The sequence below is a fragment of the Oncorhynchus gorbuscha genome, linkage group LG19 (genome assembly GCF_021184085.1).
Source record: "Oncorhynchus gorbuscha isolate QuinsamMale2020 ecotype Even-year linkage group LG19, OgorEven_v1.0, whole genome shotgun sequence".
NCBI classification, from domain to species: Eukaryota; Metazoa; Chordata; class Actinopteri; order Salmoniformes; family Salmonidae; genus Oncorhynchus; species Oncorhynchus gorbuscha.
In genome coordinates this window covers 6308107-6324662 of record NC_060191.1, presented here as the reverse complement: position 1 = coordinate 6324662, position 16556 = coordinate 6308107, and the positions used below count along the sequence as shown (strand labels likewise).

Below are 16556 nucleotides of genomic sequence, written 5' to 3'. Positions count from 1 at the left end.
TGCCAAAAAGTTATATTTTGGTTTCATCTGACCAGAGCACCTTCTTCCACATGTTTGGTGTGTCTCCCAGGTGGCTTGTGGCAAACTTTAAACAACACTTTTTATGGATATCTTTAAGAAAAGGCTTTCTTCTTGCCACTCTTCCATAAAGGCCAGATTTTTGCAATATACGACTGATTGTTGTCCTATGGACAGAGTCTCCCATCTTAGCTGTAGATCTCTGCAGTTCATCCAGAGTGATCATGGGCCTCTTGGCTGCATCTCTGATCAGTCTTTTCCTTGTATGAGCTGAAAGTTTAGAGGGACGGCCAGGTCTTGGTAGATTTGCATTGGTCTGATACTCCTTCCATTTCAATATTATCGCTTGCACAGTGCTCCTTGGGATGTTTAAAGCTTGGGAAATCTTTTTTGTATCCAAATCCGGCTTTAAACTTCTTCACAACAGTATCTCGGACCTGCCTGGTGTGTTCCTTGTTCTTCATGATGCTCTCTGCACTTTTAACGGACCTCTGAGACTATCACAGTGCAGGTACATTTATACGGAGACTTGATTACACACAGGTGGATTGTATTTATCATCATTAGTCATTTAGGTCAACATTGGATCATTCAGAGATCCTCACTGAACTTCTGGAGAGAGTTTGCTCCACTGAAAGTAAAGGGGCTGAATAGTTTTGCACGCCCAATTTTTCAGTTTTTGATTTGTTAAAAAAGCTTGAAATATCCAATAAATGTCGTTCCACTTCATGATTGTGTCCCACTTGTTGTTGATTCTTCACAAAAAAATACACTTTTACATCTTTATGTTTGAAGCCTGAAATGTGGCAAAAGGTCGCAAAGTTCAAGGGAGCCGAATACTTTCGCAAGGCACTGTATATGATATTATAGTAGTCTTAGATATTTTGATGAATCCAATGTAACTTTCTCTCTTTCTCCTGTTCTTGCTCCCCCTCTCTCCCTGCCTGTCCTCTCTTTTCCTATCACCATCTTCCTGTTGTAGACAAGGTCAGAGGCCACAGGTGTCCCTCTTTCTCTGACTTCCTGTCTCACTGTTTCCTTCTTCCACTTTTCAGCAAAAACCTGCTGCTCAAAGTATGTCCTTTTCTAGAAAACATTATAGGCCTGTTTCTTGATGCACTACAATGTAATTTCTTGGGCAATCAAAGATCTGAACTCTGGACTACACTTTAAAAGCAACATTCCTGTGGACAACTAGACAAAGGGTATACGTTCTGACTGACTGCTATCATTTTTAAGCTGGGAGCATAAACCCCTTTTCACTCAGTGGCTGTGTTAAAGTAATTAGTTGTCCAAATTAATCACAGATTCTCACTGCCCCCCCAGTCCCCGCCCCATCCTCCACCCCCACCCCATCTTCTCCGTACCCAACCCCAGCACTCCAAAGCACTCTAATGACAAAGACAATGGTCTAACGGAATCCGACCAGTGTGCATGTGTGCTTGGGGCAGACAGGGGAATGCTGGATTAACCCCTCCCCCATTCTCTATTCCTAGTCTTATCTCTTTATAGTGTGTATGTACAGTATATACAGTATGTCCAGGGAGGGTACAAGCGGCCAGCAAGTGTGTGCATCACAAAATAATCTCCCCATTTGCTCTCTCTCTCTCTCTCTCTCTCTCTCTCTCTCTCTCTCTCTCTCTCTCTCTCTCTCTCTCTCTCTCTCTCTCTCTCTCTCAGGATATAGGTGTTGTCCAGCATGAAGGAAGGAAATTCTGTCACTTAGAACAATGGGCCTGTTTCTCTATCTATAGACCTACAGAGGCAGAGAAAGAGAGAGAAGGAGCCCTTACCACCATTACCTAGAAGACAGACAGAAAACACAAAGAAAAAGAGAGAGAGTGGAGAAAAATATGTTCTGATTTTAAAGAGACTATATTGATGAAGAGAACGTGTTCGAGAGAAAGAGAGATACCTGTGGCACAGATAGACGTTTTGAAAATGGAGTTTTTGTCTTGGGGAAAAAGGAAAATACAAAGTTGTTTTTAACCATTTTGTTTTTTTCTGTTGAGAAGGACTAATAAAATACTTATACGAAGAGGGAACTGCAGTCTTTCTCGGTAAGTACTTTCAAAACGCTTTTATTGTAGAGGGCCTATTGTGTTGCATTGGTTCGTTACTTTTCCATGACATTTTTTAACATTTGAGCTGTCATCCATGATAAGCTAGAGATCACAATGTTGATCATTTTCCACCATAAAATATTGCTGATATGTTCAGTTTGACACATCATTTTAGAAGGATTGAAGCTGCCCCTAAGCACAGATCTTAATATCAGTTTTCCCTCCCCAAACTCTACATTCAAGTGAAAACTTCAGACTGACCTTAGGTCAGTGTCTAAGGGTGATTTCATTCTACTCCTAGTTGTAGGCTGAGGGACAGACATGTATTGACCTAAAGAGTGGGGATTTCCCTTTCAACATGACAACTGGATCTGAGGCCTGTACAATACACTTCCTGTTTGGATAAGGAGGAATGACACACATTCAATTTAGAGTCCCTTTGTGACAAAGATGTCATTTACAGTGCTGTAACGTAAGAATTTGAGATGATTTGAGCCAGGTGTAACCTATCTACCATTTCAATTATTATAATAAGTTTTGTAACAATGGGGGGCAACAATCACTTCCACAGCCAAATTGCTTTGGTGTGTAGCAATGAACAATTCTACAAGGATCCGGAGGATCTCAAACTATTCATGATGATGACCTTAAACTATTCATTATTTGACAATTTAAGGATTACATACCCCTAGTTGGGTTGTTTGGAGGAAGATGTCTTCTTCCCCCTGATAATTCAACCTTTGATTTATGTCCAAATATATCAAGGGCCTGTTTCAGGCCCACGTGAATATAATGTAAAGCAGTATAGTCCACACACATCTAAATTAATTAACTCAAAGATTATGAACATTTGATCTGTGTTCTTTGAGTTCTCACATTACACAATACCTTTATCTCTCTCTCTCGTTGGTTCTCAGATGGATCAGATGGAGGGGACTGACAGTCCTCGCTTCAGGAAGCTCCATTTCCCTGTGGGTCTGTGGATCAACTCTCCCAGGAAACACTTTGCCAAGCTGGGGGGCCGCTGGCCCAGCGCTGTCTCTGTCAAGTCAGTCTCTCTGCTACCTACAGTTGAAGTTGGAAGTTTACATACTCCTTAGCCAAATACATTTGAACTCAGATTTTCACAATTCCTGACATTTAATCATAGTACAAATTCCCTGTCTTAGGTCAGTTAGGATCACCACTTTATATTAAGAATGTGAAATGTCAGAATAATAGTAGAGAGGATGATTTATTTCAGCTTTTATTTCTTTCATCACATTCCCAGTGGGTCAGAATTTTACATACACTCAATTAGTATTTGGTAGCATTGCCTTTAAATTGTTAACTTGGGTCAAACGTTTCAGATAGCCTTCCACAAGCTTCACAATAAGTCGGGTGAATTTTGACCCATTCCTCCTGACAGAGCTGGTGTAACTGAGTCAGGTTTGTAGACCTCCTTGCTCGCACACGCTTTTTCAGTTTTTCCCACAAATTTTCCTGCCTCATGATGCCACCTATTTTATGAAGTGTACCAGTCTCTCCAGCAGCAAACACCCCCACAACATGATGCTGCCACCCCCGTGCTTTATGGTTGGGATGGGATGGTGTACTATATAGCCTTTCAGGTTATATAGTACTAATTTAGCTGTGGATATAGATACTTTTGTACCTGTTTCCTCCAGCATCTTCACAAGGTCCTTTGCTGTTGTTCTGGGATTGATTTGCACTTTTTGCACCAAAGTACATTCATCTCTAGGAGACAAAACGCGTCGCCTTCTGGAGTGGTATGATGGCTGCGTGGTCCCATAGTGTTTATACTTGCTTACTATTGTTTGTACAGATGAATGTGGTACCTTCAGGCATTTGGAAATTGCTCCCAAGGATGAACCAGACTTGTGGAGATCTACAATATATTTTCTGAGGTCTTTGCTGATTTCTGTTGTTTCTGTTGCTTGCATTGAGTTTGAAGGTAGGCCTTGAAATACATCCACAGGTACACCTCCAATTGACTCAAATGATGTCAATTAGCCTATCAGAAGCTTCTAAAGCCATGACATAATTTTCTGGACTTTTCCAAGCTTTTTAAAGGCACAGTCAACCTAGTGTATGTAAACTTCTGACCCACTGGAATTGTGATACGTTGAATTATAAGTGAAAAAATCTGTCTATAAACAATTGTTGGAAAATGACTTGTCTCATGCACAAAGTAGATGTCCTAACTGACTTGCCAAAACTATAGTTTGTTAACAACAAATTTGTGGAGTGGTTGAAAACAAGTTTTAATGACTCCAACCTAAGTGTATGTAAACTTCCAACTTCAAATGTATGTACAGTACCTCAATGTCACTTAGTCCAATGTTGATTCTCAATGATTTTGTTCTAGTCCAGCACTAACACATCTGACTCAACTAATCACACATTATCCCAGGTCTCTTAACTCCATTGGTCTTTTCGGTCTGTCTGCCTGTTGGTCTGCTGACTCACTGTCTTTTCAGTTTGTTCTGTATTCAGTTTGTTTATCCTTCAGTCCTCCTCACTATATCTCCAGCCACATTCAAGTTAAGTGTGTGACATCTTTTTGCATACAATAAATTAACCAAGACAACAGTTCGTTATGGACTAATTTGATTGTATGGTCATGTGTTTCATGTCATGCAGTGTTCCTTGAATCTTGTGATCGTTTTCTAGCAGTTAATATTGTCTATGTTCAGTTCTGTCAACCATAACTCACAGCTGACTTCCCCTCTCTTTCTTTCCCCCTCCTCTCCTTCTCCCTCACTAGGTCCACCACCAGCTCTGACGCAGCGTCCCTCCACGAGGCCCCATCTTCCCTCTCCATCTCCACCCCCTCCCTCGCTCCCCCATCCCCCTCTCCCTCTCCGGCCTTCCTCCGGCCCCGTCCCGCCGGGCCCCAGTCCCGCACCAAGCGTCTTTCCCACCTCTTCCTGAGGGGGCGCTCCAACAGTGACCGAGACAAGGCCATAGGGGAGAAGGAGAGGGAGGTGTGGGCCCACTCTGCTGCCCCTTCCTCCCACCACTACCTGCCCTCTGCCTCCTCCACAGCCCCAGGCCTCATCAAGATCTATGGGGATGCTCTGTCTAGTGGGGCTAACTACCGCTCTTTGCTGGCCACCGCCCACTCTACAGCCAAACAGCTCATCGCCCAGGTCATCACCCGCTATACGGAGAGAGAGAGGGAGGAGACGGACGATGCAGGTAAGAGGCAGAAAGAGAGAGAGAGGGAGGAGACGGACGATGCAGGTAAGAGGCAGAAAGAGAGAGAGGGAGGAGACGGATGATGCAGGTAAGAGGCAGAAAGAGAGAGAGGGAGGAGACGGACGATGCAGGTAAGAGGCAGAAAGAGAGAGAGGGAGGAGACGGACGATGCAGGTAAGAGGCAGAAAGAGAGAGAGAGGGAGGAGACGGACGATGCAGGTAAGAGGCAGAAAGAGAGAGAGGGAGGAGACGGACGATGCAGGTAAGAGGCAGAAAGAGAGAGAGAGGGAGGAGACGGACGATGCAGGTAAGAGGCAGGAAGAGAGAGAGGGAGGAGATGGACGATGCAGGTAAGAGGCAGAAAGAGAGAAAGGGAGGAGATTGTATGATTGTATGATTACCACACAATAACTATTATAGCCAAATGCTTTGGGACTTTCAGTATGTAGCCTATGCCTGTCATGGCAAAAGGACAGAAAAGGACGGTAACTGTAGAGAAAGGGCCAGTGGCTTCCTGGTTTTCATATTCCTTGTTGACACATTTCATTGCACCATGAAGTCAGGCACCTAGCCAGAATTGTTCCAGTAAATAAACCACAGCTGTGAACACCTCAATTGAGCAATAATGTCCACTTTATGCAAGTCATATTCATAGGGAAAAAATTTGCCTGGTCGCCCTGCCTCCCTCTCCTAGCCCTGCAGAAACACAGCCCGGAAGACTTCCTGTTGTGTGATGTCATTGGAAAGCCCATCCAGCAACCAGATGGAGCCTTCCAATGGGAGACAGAGTGTCGTAGGGGCGTGGCTGAATGGGAATGCCCACTGCTATTGGTGGACATGTGGCGGCCCAAGGAGGGGTTTGAACGCCGCTTTGAGATCCAGAGGCGGGACGACTACGAAAGAGAGGAGAGGGAGAAAGAGAAGGAGCGAGAGAGGGAAGGGGAGAACCACACAGGTAAAAGGACAATATAGAGTCTCTAGATGACCAGCTCTTACATCTGGGGTTTCCTACAGTCATCCAGTCAAAAGTGTAGTTTCTTTGTTTTTAATGATATGTCTGGTTGTTGTGGTAACAGGTGTACGTTGGAGGCGGAGCCGCATACAGTCGGGGGGCGGGGCTGAGGAGGGAGAGCGAGGTCATCGAGGACGGAACTCGGAACTCAGGAGGAGCATCAGCGACATGAACCTCAGCCTGAGGCGTCGCCAAGGAAACCACATCGGCAATGACCCCCGTCGCTCCGGAAACCACCCTAACAACAGTGCAGTACTTCAGGACAGGAAGAACATTGTGAGCATGATAGCTCCATTGGAGCACGGAGAGGTGAGGATGCGTTTCAACACATATTGCAACATGATAGAAACAGGGCAACCCCACCTAATCTCAGCAGTGCAGCAGTCTGACCATAAAGACTCCTCCCTCTGTCTTAGATGATGAGGTCAAAGGTCAGAGACGAGGTGGAGCGGAGGAACAAAGCAGACAAAGCAGTGGAGGAGGAGAAAGACTACTCAGCCTGCGACCTGGAAGTGATGTCACAGAGCCTGATCCTCCCGCCCACAGACCGACCCTACTTCTTGTTGCTGCAGGGCTACGACCAGAGCAAGGTTAGACCTGCGCCTCCCAGATGATCACACACACACACCCTGAACATGACATCATACCTGCATTTCCCTAATCGCCACATACCATCACTGTTTCCAACCCTTCCCCAGCCTTTCCCATTCAACCCTGAGCACAAAACAGAGTCACAGCAACACAATACCTTTGTAGACACACACAACCCCACTGTGTACATCACTCCATCTCTCACAGTGACCTCACACAGGTCTTCATTGTAGCAAACTGTGACATACTTCATACCTTATCTCCTGACCTCCGCACAACTTAAGATCTCCAAGATGTCCCCTTATCATAACCATGTCCTTCAGATGATAACAAACTCCCTTCTCTCTTTCTTTCTTTATTTCCTTCTTCCGTTCTCCTCTGTGTGTGTTTTCTGTGTTTTCTACAGGACTTTGTTTTGTACATCATGGCAGGGCACACACACGTTTTTGGGCGGAAGCCAACGATGAGGGAGAGAGAGAAGGACAGAGAAAGGGAGAGGAAGGGGAAGAGGCCTCTGAAGGTGGAAACGTTCCTCTCTGCTCCAGACATGCTGGCCAGGCACCTGTTGGTCAGGAGAGACTCAGCCGTACCCAACGCTCCCCCTGGGCAAGGTAGGCCTGGTCCACAAACAACCCTAGTCCTAAATCCTGGCCCTACTCCTGTGATGTTTGCAGACCTCAACAAACAGAAATGTGCCTGCAAAATAGGGAGCCTTTTCCATATGTGCTTACATCTATCCAACCTGATTTTACAGTATTTCCCTGTCCACAATCAACCTCTAGAGATCCTCCCACTAGACACTTCTTGATACCCCCTTATATATGGTTAGAAACCTGTCATACCTTTTTTATAAGCAGTTTATGAGCAGAGCTTCAATTATAGTGTTACTAGTTAATCAACCATTTTCTCTCTCCCCCCAGCTCTGATGCGTCCCTTCAGAGGAGGATCCGTCACACACAACGGAGAAGCTCTCTACCGCGAGGCGGGGCTTAAACCTGGGGACGTGATTGGCATAGGAGGTCATTTTCTCTTCCTGTATCGTGACCCCCGCGTGACCCCGGCCCCTCCGCTAGCATTGGCGCTGCCTTGGCAAGCCGACGTTCCCTCCACCTGCTGCCTCTCGGGATTGGTGGACAGACAGGAAGCGTTGAGGCAGTACCTGGGTTCCACTGAGGCTCTGCTGCGGTTCCAGCCCCGCCACGCTGACGCTCTGCTACAGGTGAGAGAAGAAAGACCCCAGTGTCTGTTAGTTACACCACTGTGTCTGCTACCTGTCTGCTACAGATTAGAGTAGAGAACTGTGTTATATAAGTGGAGGGATGTACCTGAAACTTAAAGTATCCATTGTTACCACATATATTACTTTCTTGGTTGATATGAGCTGAAACAAGACCATAAATTAAAGCCACTGTTTCTCACTCTTTCTCCATCAGGAGATAATCTCTAAGAACTCCTCTCCAGACTCAGAGGGTGGGCCTTTAGCCCCAGCCTTTCTCCTGTCAATCATGATTGACCATGCCTCCAAACACCTGGATCCCGCCCTCACGCCTCAGTTGCTGCTGAAAGCAGCCAATCAGATCAAAGGGATCGTTTGGGTGAGTTCATTTGAAAAACTGTCTAGGATCATCTCAGTTGTAATAACGCTAACTAGCCATAGCTCAGTCAAGACTGACACAGAAAGATCCACACCAGATAAAATAGTGTTGTAAAGTGCTATAAAGCCAGCCCCAGACTGACACGTCTTTCTCTGAAACCCTGTAGACTGTGAACAGGGATTCATTCAGACAGACAGATGCCTGTCACTGTAGATGAACAGAACTGGGGATAAGCTGTCACTTCCTTCTGGAAACTGTGTTGTAATTGTCCTGGTGGCCTGTCCAGACTTTGTAATCCCCCCTTCTCCACTTCTGCCACTAAGCTGAGACGTGTCTCTCCTCTCATGTCCTCTCTTCCCTCTCCAACTCTTTTACAGGACAACATTAAGGAATTTGGGGATAAGCATCCCACGCAAAAGTAAGATCATTTCTGCTCAACGTCATATTTCAGCTGTTTCCTGTGTTTGGAACTTCCCTTAGGGCTGTATTAGGGGGAATCAAGAGAAGTGATTGTCCAGCTTGTGTGTCTGTAAATAATGTGATGAACATGCAGATACTATTTAGCATTATGCAAGGATTCATGATTAAAATATGTGACATTTACACAAAGTATAAACTGTATATGATACTAATAAACTAATACTGTACACAAATATCTATTAATATGAATGTTTATTTAGCAGATGTTATCCCAAGTGAATAGCAGTTAACAGATGAAATCAGATGTAGTGGGACCCTGGGTCACACTTTATTTGGATAGTCTGGATTGTCCTTCTGTAGATGCTCTGCATATGGTCATATTATCAACAAACTATCTGTTGATAAGTAACTGCATGCTAAGGTTAGGGTTAAGTTTAGAACAAGGACTAGGATAAGGGTTAAATTGAGGATTAGGTTAGGGTTAGTAGACAGTTTGTTGAAATGTTACTGATAGTCTGTAGAGCATCTGCAGATGGACTATGCAAATAAAGTGTTACTGAACCCAGTCACTGCATGCTCATTAAAATAGATCAAGGACTTGCTGTAACTCCTTGAGATAGATAGTGACAACAACTTCTATAACACTGTGTGTTCTGTTCTGGTCTGGTCGGTCCAGTTCCACAGAGCAGGAGGTTGAACTGAGTGCGCCCAGTGCTCAGAAGCTGTCCTCTGACCTTCGACCTCTGATGTTCTGGATGTCCAATGCCACAGAGCTCCTCAACTTCTTCCAGGTCAAAGCTGAGGCCATGGAGAGAGACTGGGAGTTTGAGGGTGAGACACCTGTGTCATAAGAGTCTGTTTCCTCTTGATCAATGCAGATCACCATCGATCATCTGCCAAAAAGCTTCTTTCTACAATAAAAGCATTTTGTAATATCAACCTTATCACTCTTTTTGACATCACATGGCTGTTGTATCTTTCTGTCTTCCTCTTCCTGTGTGACATTCCTGCTATCATAATTTAGCCCCACAGTAGTCAAAACAAGAGTTAGTTTCGTCATTGAGAAGTTAAATATATTTTGGATTGTTCTGCAATAATAGTAGTTATATGACAGTAGTTAGAAGTTAATGCATATATATTTACCCTCAGCTCCTGGTGACCCGGTGTTGTCAGCTGACCTGGACACCTGCTCCGAGGCCCTGGCGCAGCTTGATGACGTGATAATGCACACCTTCCAGCAGTGCGTGTACCACCTCACAAAGGTGAGGGAGGTTGAGTTACCTCACACTCAAGACACAATCAAGTTACCGTACATAATTATATCCCGATCAATACATGAATTCATCTCTCTCTCTGTCACTCTGTCAGACACTGTACTCCCTCCTGCCAGCTCTCCTGGACAACAACCCTTTCTCCAGCCCGGAGAAAGAGAAGGAGAGAGATGAGGGTAGGGAGATGGATGGGGGTGAGGGTGGTGGAGGGGAGGGAGAGGGGGAAGACGTGTCCTCCCTCCCCCCTACGGTGGCTGGACTGGTGGAGGTGTACCGCTGCTCCCTGATGCTGTCCCGGGAGGCCTGCCTCTCCCCCCCACTCACCTCCCAAACCTTCGGCTACCTCTTCTTCTTCACCAACACCTCCCTGCTCAACACACTGCTGGAGAGAGGTGAGAGGGCAGGGGTAATACTGGGGTCCAAGGTCAGGGGTTGGTCTGAGGAAGCTGCGTCATGAGCTAAGTGGGTTCCACATTACACATGCAGAAATTGCTTTCCGCTACGCAAGCCATTGTTTGTGCACGAACCATTTAGTGCAGAGGTCGTAAGGGGATGAGCGCTACCAAGCACAGCGAGACAGAGAATCTGGGTGCGGCTCTGAAATAACTTGAACTTTCCAACCCTGGTTCAGATGTGCACTAACACACACACACACACACACTCCCTCTCTTTCTGTCTCTTCTTCCTCTTCTCTCTCTCTTTCTGTCTCTTCTTCCGCTTCTCTCTCTCTTTCTGTCTCCTCCACCCTCTCTCCCTCCCTCTCTCAGATGGTCTGTTCTCCTGGTCTAGAGCGGTCCAGATCCGTACAAACCTGGACCTGGTTCTGGACTGGCTGCAGGGCGCGGGACTTGGAGATATCGCCTCTGAGTTCCTGAAGAAGCTGTCCGTCACAGTCAATTTCCTGTGCGTCCCTAAGACCCGCCTCATCCAGGTATAAATAATGCTGGTTTAGCCAGTTAACAATCAGTCGATTTAGCAAGATAATGACCCAAATCAAAACATTCTGGATAAAGAATCATGTTTTGGTCTCATTGTTTTTGTTGTTGTGTTGTTCTTCCTCTAAACCTATTTGACTTATCACACATCCACCCCTAGCCCCTACCTCTAGACACTTCCTGATGCCTTCTCCTAAAGCTGATTGGATCAGATAGGCATGATAACCGCTCTAGGAAGCCAGATATACACGTTTTTCCATTAATTTGTTCACACCCATTTAGTTATATTCAGATATAAGGGGTCATCTAGAGGTGACAAGGGGCTAGGGGTAGATTTTAGATTTGGCATCCCATCTGTTGTAGACATTGCTGATATCGTCCACTTTTCCTCCTTCTCTGTTTTGTTGCTCAATGGTTGTTCTCTTGTCTCTCCTCCGCCAGTCATCCTGGGCCAGCCTACAGGAGGACCATGCCTTGCTAAGCCCCACCCAGCTGCACCATCTGCTGACCAATTACAAGCTGGGACCGGCCAGAGCTCCACCGACCTCCTGGGCCCCTCCCCCTGGGACGGAGCTCAGTGGAGGTAAGACACGAGAGGGGAGGAGTTGGGAGTCCTGGAAGGTCATTATGTAGGAGCTAATGCTGCATTCATAACCAAGTGTGAAGGTAGTATTTACCATATACGACTGGGAATAAATCCATGTGAACTGTCCTCTAACTAGTAATTACTAGTGGGAAACTCGTCTATCATCCCTGAGCTCCGACTTCTCTCCCACTCTGACATCACCTACTAAGGAATAGACTTCGATAACAGCATTTTCGGTAGATAAATGTAACAACAAAACATTTATTATAAATAGCAATCTATTAATATGGTTTTTGAAAACTATAATTTGATTACAAGCATGATGGCTATAATTTTAGATTATGGTTAGAAGCCTCTTGGCTAGACCCTAGACCCACTCCAATTTGCATACCGCCCCAACAGATCCACAGATGATGCAGTCTCTATTGCACTCAACACTGCCCTTTCCCACCTGGAAAAAAGGAACACCTATGTGAGAATGCTATTCGTTGACTACAGTTCAGCGTTCAACACCATAGTGCCCTCAAAGCTCATCAACAAGCTAAGAACCCTGGGACTGAACCCCCCCTCTGCAACTGGATCCTAGACTTCCGGACGGGCCGCCCCCAGGTGGTAAGGGTAGGTAACAACACATCCACAACGCTGATCCTCAACACAGGGGCCCCTCAGGGGTGCGTGCTCAGCCCCCTCCTGTACTCCCTGTTCACTCATGACTGCACTACCAGGCACGACTTCAACACCATCATTAAATTTGCAGATGACACAACAGTGGTAGGCCTGATCCCCGACAACGACGAGACAGCCTAAAAGGAGGAAGTCAGAGACCAGGCCGTGTGGTGCCAGGACAACAACCTCTCCCTCAACGTGATCAAGACAAATGAGATGATTGTGGACTACAGGAAAAAGAGGGCCGAACACGCCCCCATTCTCATCGATGGGGCTGCAGTGGAGCAGGTTGAGAGCTTCAAGTTCCTTGGTGTCCACATTACCAACAAACTAACATGATCCAAGCACACCAAGACAGTTGTGAAGACACGACAAAACCTATTCCCCCTCAGGAGACTGAAAAGATTTGGCATGGGATCCTCAAAAGGTTCTACAGCTGCACCATCAACTGCCTGGTATGGCAACTGCTCGGCCTCCGACCGCAAGGCACGACAGAGGGTAGTGCGAACAGCCCAGTAAATCACTGGGGCCAAGCTTCCTGCCATCTAGGACCTCTATATCAGGCGGTGTCAGAGGAAGGCCCTACAAATTGTCAAAGACTCCAGCCACCCTAGTCATAGACTGTTCTCTTTACTACCACACGGCAAGCGGTACCAGAGCACCAAGTCTAGGTCCAAGAGGCTTCTAAACAGCTTCTACCCCCAAGCCATAAGACTCCTGACCATCTAATCAAATGGCTACCCAGACTATTTGCATTGCCTCCCCCCTCTCCACACCACTGCTACTCTGTTGTCATCTATGCATAGTCACTTTAATAACTCTACCTACATGTACATACTACCTCGACTAACCGGTGCCCCCGCACATTGACTCTGTACCGGCACCTCCCTTTATATATTGTTATTTTTATACTGCTGCTCTTTAATTACTTGTTACTTTTATCTCTTATTCTTATCCATATATTTTTTAAACTGCACTGTTGGTTAAAGTCTCGTAAGTAAGCATTTCACTGTAAGGTCTACCAGTTGTATTCGGCGCATGTGACTAAAATTTGATTTGATTTGGTTGATGAAGCCAATCTGCGTTTCTCAATGAGTTTAAAGCATGTGAATGCATCTAACTGGTATTTATGACTTCACAACTTCCAACTTGGTTATGAACACAACATTAGATACAACTGCAAACTTGAGATAAGTAGAATGTTCATGTAAATTATGCATTCATGTCAATTAAAAAATGTTTGTGATCTCAAGTCAGGATTCAGCCCTTAGACATTCCGAACATTGTAAGTACACATGTATAGAAGGGGTATGATTTCTTCCTAAGAATCTCAGACCACTAAATATCTAGTCATGCTTTTCTGTCCAAGACATCTTCGAAAGTTTCCTGGACCACCCCCCTCTCATCCTGCCAAATGAGACGCCTCAGCTGGATCTCTCGCAGCCAATCCCCAGCCCCGAGCTACAAAAGGAAGTGACACGCCTGCGCAACTTCCTGTGGGGACTCGACCAGGATGAGCTGCCAGCCAATCAGAGGACCAGGCTGTGAGCGCTGGAAAGTTCATCTCTGGGTAGAAGCTACCCTTAGGCACAGTTCTAGGATCAGTTCACCATCCGCCTCAACCATGAAGGGGGAAAGACACAAAACTGACCCTTGATCAGTATCTAGGGGCAATCTCATCCATCTCAGGCAACTTTGATATTAACACTATATTGAACCCCCTGTCGTAAGGCAGATGCAATGGATAGGAATGGCAACTGGTGTGAGGAATAGTAACTGGTGTGAGGAATAGTAACTGGTGTGAGGAATAGTAACTGGTGTGAGGAATAGTAACTGGTGTGAGGAATGGCAACTGATGTGAGGAATGGCAACTGGTGTGAGGAATAGTAACTGGTGTGAGGAATAGTAACTGGTGTGAGGAATGGCAACTGGTGTGAGGAATAGTAACTGGTGTGAGGAATAGTAACTGGTGTGAGGAATAGTAACTGGTGTGAGGAATAGTAACTGGTGTGAGGAATAGTAACTGGTGTGAGGAATAGTAACTGGTGTGAGGAATGGCAACTGATGTGAGGAATGGCAACTGGTGTGAGGAATAGTAACTGGTGTGAGGAATAGTAACTGGTGTGAGGAATGGCAACTGGTGTGAGGAATAGTAACTGATGTGAGGAATGGCAACTGATGTGAGGAATAGTAACTGGTGTGAGGAATAGTAACTGGTGTGAGGAATGGCAACTGGTGTGAGGAATAGTAACTGATGTGAGGAATGGCAACTGGTGTGAGGAATAGTAACTGGTGTGAGGAATAGTAACTGGTGTGAGGAATGGCAACTGGTGTGAGGAATAGTAACTGGTGTGAGGAATAGTAACTGGTGTGAGGAATAGTAACTGGTGTGAGGAATAGTAACTGGTGTGAGGAATGGCAACTGGTGTGAGGAATAGTAACTGGTGTGAGGAATAGTAACTGATGTGAGGAATGGCAACTGGTGTGAGGAATAGTAACTGGTGTGAGGAATAGTAACTGGTGTGAGGAATAGTAACTGGTGTGAGGAATAGTGACTGGTGTGAGGAATAGTGACTGGTGTGAGGAATAGTAACTGGTGTGAGGAATGGCAACTGTCAAAAGAAAGTCATAACACAATGTAATAGTTATCTAACTGTAAGACAATACAACTCTTCTTTTACTGTTCTCTAAACACTCTTTGTTTTGTAACTCATTGCCTGAAATGCAGTGGTTGCCTGAAAAAGAAAAGTCCTGCAAAATGAAGCATAAATGATGGTATGACAATGTTATTATGTAAAGGATATCCCTGTAGGTCAGCTTTATACTGGATGGATGGATGCTCACAGATATTATCATATAAAGAATATAGTAAATGTGTATTGTCACAGAACATTAGATTGTATACCAAAGTAAACACTAACACTATGAAGGAAACTGTTTTACCATGTGTATTGTATTTCTAACTGACTGTGCTGATATTATAAATCAACTGTTGGTACCCTATGATCTGTCCATAGTGTTTCCTTTGTTATGGCTGTTTTGTCCTTGTTTGGTTTTTTACTTTGATTGTACCACACAACTCAACAGCTAGACAGGTTCTGGAAAGGTGAATGTCCCGACTCATTTTGTACCCGGGGTGCCAGAATGAAAGGACCACAAGGTGGCGACGCAGCACTCAGTCAACCCCTGGAATGATGACTCAACAGTTACTAGACTAGGGAATTAGCGGGGGTCCCTGTCAATCAACCTGATTTCCAAAATATCATATTTCCTGTGTGATTAATAGGTTATTCCAACATAGACATAACATACGCACGATGGTGCTTCCGTGGCTTAGGAAGCAGATGACGACCACACTCGATGATGCCTGGCTGTGCCAAGGTGAACTGTCTGAGGGGTCAGAGAGAATGACTCCAATGCAATGGGTAAGATTTTTCATTTCCTCTCTGTGCGGTGATGACACACGCTGAACTGGCTGTGTGCAGTCTAATCAGTGTGTTTCTTTATTTCATTAATACGCCATATCCGATAGTTGGTCTCATAAAATGGCCAGTAGCTCGTTTAAGTGAAATTAGTGCGCGGTTTTCGTGGACGGGCAGCAGACGAGTGATGTCAGAGCGTGTGGTGTGAGTAACATCTGTTTGTGTGACGGCTTGCGAGCGTCTCATAAACCATGTTACTGTAAGTAACCTAACGGTTTGTTGTCCCTCAGTAGACTCATGCCGAATTTCTAAATAAACAAAGTAGCCTACTTCCCCATAATAGCCTAGTGAGAGTGGAAAAAGTAGTCTGTCAATTTATCTTTCTTCTTCAGTTTTGGAGCATCCTCAAATTCCCACAACTTAATTAAGTGGTATTTAGCTCAAATCTCAAGAGGTTGTGCGTGTTTTTTCCTATAATGCTTTGGCTGATAGCCAAACCTCTTCCGTTCTTCCGGTCAACAACTTTGGCTCAATGCTTTTATGGTAAAAAGCCCAAAAACAGTCCTGTGAGAGAAAGGACTTACATCATCGTCACCGTCTCCAATTCTAACTGGGGTCCTGTCTCTGTCTTACTCGGCTGTTATCAAAAAACATGCACGCGATGTTATTGCTTCAAGTCAGTTATAGCTTGTGAATCATCTCTAAGAGGCCCATGTGGTTAAATTGATCAATAAGTGACTTTGTAATCTCTCTCATTTGAAATTCAATGTGGTGTA

The 16556-nt window shown here is 45.2% G+C and overlaps 1 protein-coding gene across 1 annotated transcript; it reads left to right on the top strand.

The window, feature by feature from the left end:
* The first annotated feature begins 1736 nt into the window (after window positions 1-1736).
* Window positions 1737-15361, top strand: LOC124005256 (ras-interacting protein 1-like). The gene is made up of 16 exons (XM_046314350.1): window positions 1737-2078; window positions 2999-3129; window positions 4849-5282; window positions 5977-6237; window positions 6359-6603; window positions 6711-6884; window positions 7292-7496; window positions 7806-8104; window positions 8319-8480; window positions 8858-8898; window positions 9577-9731; window positions 10050-10162; window positions 10269-10563; window positions 10939-11102; window positions 11548-11689; window positions 13728-15361. The coding sequence occupies exons 2-16, from the start codon at window positions 2999-3001 to the stop codon at window positions 13904-13906; spliced, it is 3000 nt and encodes a 999-aa protein (XP_046170306.1). The 5' UTR covers window positions 1737-2078; the 3' UTR covers window positions 13907-15361.
* The last annotated feature ends 1195 nt before the right edge of the window (window positions 15362-16556 follow it).